The following is a 7,826-nucleotide window of genomic DNA, read 5'->3' as shown; positions in this document are numbered from 1 at the left end:
TCAGGGTTGGAAATTAAGACTTAAGAAAATATGATGTCTTTTCGTGTAAATTTCTCATTGGGTTGACCGTCAACATGACAATGTTTACATGTCTTTAAACTATGAGGCAAATGTTTTGAATGACTAAGTTTAAATCTAGTGTTTGATTTCCAGGGAAATGAGATTGTCGTGTGAGATAAACCATGTGTAAGTGTTTATCGAGGGAGAGAGAAAGAGAGCCCATACCAGAGGGTATGGGTCCACGAAAGCTCCCATCTGTGATATATTACACAATTCACACCTCTCGTTCACTCTGTGCATGTCTCTCTCTCAACCTAAAAATCGCTGTCTTTCAGTCTCTGAACCCCATCACCCCATGTCCTCTTCCTATAACCTGTCAACCATGATAGTCATATGAGAGTCAGTCCATATTCCAGAATCCACAATCCACACCCCCTCTCTCCCTCTTATTAGGCCCTTTAAATTTGTCCACCCCCAGAATCCAAGTGCATGAATGATTTTTAGCATTGACATGGCCTTCCCTCCTCATGCTTTCCTGTTCCAATCCCACGAAGACAATGACCATCTCCCTTCCCCTACCTCCCTCAGTTCCCTCCCTTCCTGCCCTCCTCAACTCTTCCATGGTCTCTCTCTCTTTTCTGTTCTCTGTCTCTCTCTTTTCTATTTTTATTGATGTGTGTGTATCTGTTTGTATATGGAAGTTGATTGCTGGTCTTACGTGTTTTTGTTGGTTCTAGGTGGTGCACCCCTTATGATGAAGAGATCAGTATCTTTCTCAGGTGTTGACAAGTCTGAGGAAGTACATGGAGATGATGAGTTATCTGATGATGGATCGCATATTGGGGAGAAGAAGAAGAGGCTGAACTTAGAACAAGTCAAGGCACTGGAGAAGAGTTTTGAGTTGGGGAACAAGCTTGAACCTGAGAGGAAAATGCAGCTGGCTAAGGCTTTGGGGTTGCAGCCAAGGCAGATAGCTATCTGGTTTCAGAACAGGAGGGCTAGGTGGAAAACCAAGCAATTGGAGAAAGATTATGAGGCCTTGAAGAAACAGTTTGATGCACTCAAGGCTGACAATGATGCCCTTCAAGCTCAGAACAAGAAACTTAGCGCGGAGGTAATTCTCTACTATTCATCAATGAGTCAATTTTTAGTTGTATGCCTTAGGATTTTAACACTGTTACTCATATTAGGTTTTGGATGAGGATCAAGATATTTGGAATAGCATTTGATCTGAGCATTCTTCAGTTTTAAACTAGTAACTGAGCCTTTTCCTTTCAATATTCTTGAGTTGATGGTTTGCATTAAGTCTGTAGAACAGGAGTTGGCTAAGAAAAAAACAAATGAAATTTTCTCCCAATTAGGAGCTTTTTAGTTGTTGAAGTTAAGAAGGGTGAAATGAGGCTTTCCCCTTCATAAGGGTGATCAGATTTCTGAACGTTTAACCTCTTACATCAGATTTATACCGGTAGTATTTTTTCTGGCTAAGATTTTCTGTGTCATGTTAATCCTGACAGCACACCTTAGTTTCTATTGGTTGAGTTCTTGATCCAACATTAACAATGATCATCAAAGTCATCGTATTCCTTATTTTAATGATTCTGCTAGATTAGTTGATCACAAATATGAAGTGTCAGTGTCAGAAGCACCTCTTAGGAATATAAGTTAATTTAATCCTGGTAGGCGCTCGAGTACACATAGTTGCAATTGTTTTCTTGTTCCCTTAATAAATTAGATACAAGATTTATCTTCTCCATTGAAGGCACATGGAATTGGGTGTAATTCTTTGGCATTACACAATTCTTCACATTGATTTTTTGGTTTCAAAATTGCTATAGTTGTTGGCTTTGAAAACCAAAGATTCAAACGAAATCAGCATCAAGAAAGAAAATGAGGGTTCTTGGAGCAATGGAAGCGATAACAGCTGTGATGTGAACTTAGATATCTCAAGAAAAACAGTTATAACGAGTCCAGTGTCTTCACAGTTAAGCAGTAAACACTTCTTCCCTTCATCCGTCAGGCCTGCAAGTATGACTCAACTTCTCCAAGGCTCATCAAGACCAGACCTCCAATGCCTTAAACTTGATCAGGTGGTTCAAGAAGAGAGCTTCTGCCATATGTTCAATGGAGTGGAGGAGCAGCAAGGTTTCTGGCCATGGGCTGAGCAGCAAAATTTCCATTGAATTAAGACCAATTCCCCAACAAGTACCACACTGTTGTTATGCACTTCAGCTTTGCCTTAGCAAGTTAAGAAGAAAATTAGGAATTTTCCTGTCAACTTCAAATTCTTGTTTTGGCTGTAGATTGGTGTATAGAATTGGACATATTTGCTTCAACATCATTTGGGCAGAAAATCTATGTGGAGGGTTGGTTGGCTCTGAATAATACATTTTTCTTCCCATACTTTAGTGAATTGTGATATATTTGCTAGGTTGGATCATAGTAGAGAAAAAAAATTAGTTAAGGTACATGTGCCACTGAGTGGTTTTCCAGCTCTGGGATGTAGCATGGGCCATGAAATAAAAAAAGGATTCTCTCCTTGCATTTTTTTTTCATTTTTTTAATTGTTGTTGGTGCTTGGGAATCATATGGGTTTGCTACGATCAACATTTAAAAATTGCATGGAAGTGCTTTGAAGAAAGTTCCAGTAATGAGAAGCAAATTGGCTGACTTCATAAATCAGTGATGAGATTAAAGGGTGTGACCAAAATCTAGTTGGGAGTTAATGAAAACATCAAGACAGGCCAGAAAAAGAAGAGGAAGATTCTGAGCACACATTCCAAGGGGAAAGAAGCCAAGGAGATGGGAAGAAAGAAAACAAGTAGAGGGTTAGGAAATGGACATTGCTTTGGTTTTTGAAGGGGACGTTTGTATATTTTCATCTGACAAGGGAAAGTATCTAACTGTGCACCTCCTTCTGTAGGATATCCATGTGACCTCCTGTCACACTTCCCTATCATTCAACAAAGCAACAGAGCCTCTTCCTCTGTCTCTTTCATGGTTCTAACTTCTCAGATCAAAAAATTGTTCATCATTTGTGCTTAACTATGGATAACTTGATTCACAGAATCTTCATGATTATCATTAACTGATATCAGGATCTAACATACTTAAAGCACTTAGAGGAAACAGACATAATTGAGAATATCACAATGCCGATGCTAGGAAAATATGGTTCAACTAAATACTAATTACAATACCTAAAGCATAACCACAAAGACTGCTCAATAACTTTAAAATCTAAAGCTAAATATTTAAATAAGATATTTTTTTATTGAAATTAAAAAAATTTATTAAAATTTTTAACCAAATTTCTAATTCAATAAATCAACTATCATATAAAATAGAAACAATATAACAATATAATATAAACTCTAAATTAAAGTAAAAAAGTTTGTTAAGATTATAATAATAGTACCTACTTATTAAATGCTTATTGCAAACAACAAATGATGCTTACAGGTTTATGAAAATAATAGCATAATAGACTTCTTACGTAATGTTTGAAAGAAAATTGAAGTTAAAAGAAGTAAAAGCAAATGAGAAAAAAAATTTAAAATTGGATATTATAAATTAAAAAAAATGATTTTATATATAAAAAATAACTATTGGAGATAATTAAATACATTAATTGGTTGAAAATAGAAAAAATAGTTGAGAAAAAAATGCTGTTGAAGATCATTAAATACAAATTAATGTTAGTTGATTGGAAATAACAAAAATAAATGAGAATTAATAGTATGGCAGGAATTGGGAAGTGATAAAAAAATTTAGATTTTTTAAGCATATAATTAGAGAAGTTAGAAAATATGTTATTTTATTTATTATCTTGTCTTTTACATAAAAAATGAGTCAAATATTTGAGAATTAATAAGAATATGAAAGAAAAATAAAATAGATATTTATTAGACCTAAGAGAATAGATAGATATTTTATTTATTATATTAATTTTTGTATATTTTTAATATAATTAATTATATTATTATTATAAAATTAAAAATTTATAAAAATTTGAGACCTAAAGCCAACAACTTTACCCTTGAGCCGGCACTGCATAACCACTTGGACAATTAAGAAATTTTCTTTATATATTAAAATACATCAAGAGGACGACTCTATAGCATATGTCGCAGTTTGAATGTCTTGTGGCCCTTCAATGTGGACTGTGAAGTGTACGTATTCCTCATGTGGAAATGAAGGCTTGCTTCACCAAATTTGGGTAACAGATTTTGATTCCCATATGCATCTTTGAAGAAAGTTTGCTATGTAAGAACAACCCCGATGGTTACATGAAAAGTGTATAACTGCCAATAACATTTGTACATCACAATGGTATGACATCAGGTAACTGTTTAACTAGATCAGTGTAACCGTAGCAACATTTGGTTGTTTAATTGTCTTGTAATTGTTTGATCACAACATTAGAAGCCTAGATTTCCCAAAGGACATCGCAGACCAGAAGCCAGGAGCCAAACTTTTTCTACCTGAGTCCAATTTTGTGTTTATTTGAGGGTGTTTGAATGATATATTTTCTCTTCCAAACAAAGTTCCAAAGAATGGTGACATTGACCTGATATGACATAGTTTATTAGAATAATCAATCCCCTGAGATCCAAATGACCAAAATTCTTGCCATGTTTCAGATTATGATTACAAATATCAAGGGGACGGATGTGGGGGTATCATTGATATGAGGTTTATGTTTTGTTTAAAGAAATTAAGTGCAGGGCACGTGATTATGAGATAGGTCAACTCTCATAGCTTTAAAAAACTCCATAGACTAATTAGCTTGAGCTGCAAGTACTGTTATTTTGCTTGTTATCATACCCAAGAAAAGGACACTCCCTTTCAGGTATGTTTGGTTTTAACATTATCAATGAAAATTAGATTCAAGTAGCAGAAGGACAAGAAATATTTAAGAAGCTGTCGCTTGTTTTCTCTACCATCCTTCAAATCTTTTAGACTATGGCAATTTATACTTTCACGTATTACAAGGACCCAGAGGTGGGTTCACCATTGTACTATGACTAATCTATCCCCTCACTTTTTTCTTTTCTATTACTTGCATAATGCTAACTGAAGGACATTCAGGCCGTAATGTGGATCCTGGGGGATAAAATTTGCTCTAAACTTCTCACAAGAATCTAGATGTGATCTTTGTCAAGCTCAGTCTAAAATGCATATAAAGATTCAAAATGAAATTACCTAGAATGAACATCTACATATGATTTTGATTACTAACTTATTATTCTTTTAAGAGTTGTTTTAGAGTAGTGTAATGTTAAACAAAAAATAATGAAGAAAATTATAACAAGTGAAACACTGTTTTACGTGAAATAATTAGAACAAGTGAAGTACTACTTCAAGTGAAACAACTAAGATAAGTGGAGTACTATTTCACGGAATAATTAATACAAATGGAACAATTACTTCATGTGGATAGTAATAAAAGTAACCTGGAATACGTGGCAGGATTCATGGATTACTTTCACCTTGAGATAATTTGAAAAGTTATGGCTTGGTGACTCAGAAATGAAAGTAGTTAAGAGTTCTTCCTCTCAACCTTCTCTTGAAGTACAAGTGTTTTTCTCTCTTACATTGTTCTCTTGTACCTTTTCAAGTACAAGTGTTTCTCTCTCTCATCTCACTCTTAAGTTGTTCTCTTGTACTTGTTCACGTACATCTTCTTCTATTACTTTGTTTCTTGTACATTTTCACATATACCTCTTCTCTTACCTCGTTTTTGTGTACCTTTTCACGTACACCTATTCTCTCTTATCTTCTACTCGAGAATAACTCTTATTACATTATTAATAGTCATAAAACACTCATTCCTCAATGATCACATAATGAGTTTCCAATCATTACTCATTATATGCAATAAAATCACTATTTTAATATCCACATAGTGGGTTTTAGAAACTATTACCCATTATGTGCATTAAAGCTCTTCTCAAGAAATGTGCATTAAAGCTCTTCTTGAGTAACCCTTTCTTCTAGTTCTATAAATAGCACTTTCACATTTCATTTGGGGAGATATTTTGGGAGCTAGTATAGCACATTCCACTCAAAGCTTCTATTTTTAAATTTTTCTCTCTAACCCTCTTCCACTTAGTCTTTCTTTGCTTCACTCTACCATTCGCCTATTCTCTATCTATTTTTAGTCTTACTCTACTACTTTTGCAACATGGTTATTCTACTACTTGCTTATTCATTACTTATCTTAAATATTACTCTACTACTCACCTATTCTCTTCCACGTGCCACAAGATTCAGTACTTTAGGAATTACTCCAATCTTTCTCTCCGTCGCCTCTAGTACATCTTTTTACTTGTTTACAACATTTCATTTCCCTATCACAAGAACCCCCTTTACAAACACATTTTTAAAATGCAAGTGTTAGTGCAAAAATATGCAAATTTATATAGATATTTTTAAGGCATAAGGGCAACTTATACTACAAAAAATGCAATTGTTCCTTACAGTTTTTCAACGAAATTTTTCATAGAAATTCCATTGGAAAAATCTTAGTTGGTAGTGTGTTATGTTAAAAATGTAAAATTTCGTTGGAATTAATGGAAGCTTTATGGATGAAAAATTTCATTGGAAATGCTATATATTCCATCCATAATGAATAAAATATATTAAATAATATTAAAAGGTTAGAGTTAAAATTTTATTAGGAATATCAAAAAAATTCCATAAAAAATGCCTAAAATTTTCAATAAAATTGCCTAAAAAGTTTGTCAGAATTGCCTTAAAACTCCATTGAATTGACTAAAAATTCTATAAAAAAACATCTAAATATCTTTTTTAGAAATGCCTTAAAATTTCATAAAAAATGCCTTAAACTTCTATAAAGAGTGCTGCAAAATTCTATCAAAATTGTTTTTTTGTCAAAAATGACTTGAATTTAGGTTGAAAATATTTTAAAATTGGATAAATTACTCCTACCTTCTTAAGTTTTGCTAATTATTCCATGTGAGTCCATTAATATTAGAAATAGACAGTCCGTTCTAAAAGTATAAATGGCGTTAATGGATAAAATGAAATGTCTAAAATACCCATTGCTCAATGGGCCACTTTCCATTCATCCTTTTTCTCTTTTCAACCTCTCCTCACACTATAGATTAGGGTTAAAGTTTTATTTGGTTTTCAAAATAGTGAACTTCCCTTTATCAACCTGTTATCAATTTTCCTTTTTCTTTTTCTCTATTTTTTTCCTTTGTTTTTTTCCTCTTTCTTTCTCTTGTCAGTTTTCATCAAACAACATGATTTCCTTCACTCTCTTTTAGCTCCAAGCCGACATACAAGGCAACCTTCTCTTCAACTGAACTAGAGCACTTTGCTAGCGGATCTCAATTGTTACTGTTCTTGTTGTTGCTCAACCATTGACGTGAGTTGAGATATTAGGGATCTTAAAAAACAAAGATTTTGATCTATTTAATGGTTTTTATGGTGAGAAATCTTCTTTTTTTGAGTCATATTGGGATTTCAATATTGCTATTCTTGATGACCCAATTGCAAATGAGTCTAAAAAGGAACAACCTTGATTATGTCTGATTGCTTTGAGGGATGTTGATGTTGTTGATGGTTTTTGGGATTAATGTTGTCTCTGATGGTTGGATGTTCTGAATATGTCTTGATTTGTTGTTGGATTTTTTATGAGGTTTAAGTTTACATTGGATGAATGATATCCCACTAGAAGGTTGGTGGATAGTGATGCTATGGTGCGAAAAGGGATGTCAATTCTTAGTTTGTTTTGAATGTACAGGTCTATTCAGGTTTTTTGGTTTTTGACAATTATTGTAAAGTCAAAAGCAAGGGTG

The 7,826-nt window shown here is 33.6% G+C and overlaps 1 protein-coding gene across 1 annotated transcript; it reads left to right on the top strand.

The window, feature by feature from the left end:
• LOC18601478 (homeobox-leucine zipper protein ATHB-20) lies at window positions 276-2,538 on the top strand. The gene is made up of 3 exons (XM_007032426.2): window positions 276-623; window positions 738-1,114; window positions 1,836-2,538. Exons 1-3 carry the CDS (start codon window positions 494-496, stop codon window positions 2,178-2,180), a joined length of 852 nt encoding a protein of 283 aa, XP_007032488.1. The 5' UTR covers window positions 276-493; the 3' UTR covers window positions 2,181-2,538.

Source organism: Theobroma cacao, chromosome 4 (assembly GCF_000208745.1).
Source record: "Theobroma cacao cultivar B97-61/B2 chromosome 4, Criollo_cocoa_genome_V2, whole genome shotgun sequence".
Taxonomy (NCBI): domain Eukaryota; kingdom Viridiplantae; phylum Streptophyta; class Magnoliopsida; order Malvales; family Malvaceae; genus Theobroma; species Theobroma cacao.
The sequence above is the reverse complement of the archived record's forward strand: the minus strand, read 5'-3'. Positions and strand labels throughout refer to the sequence as shown.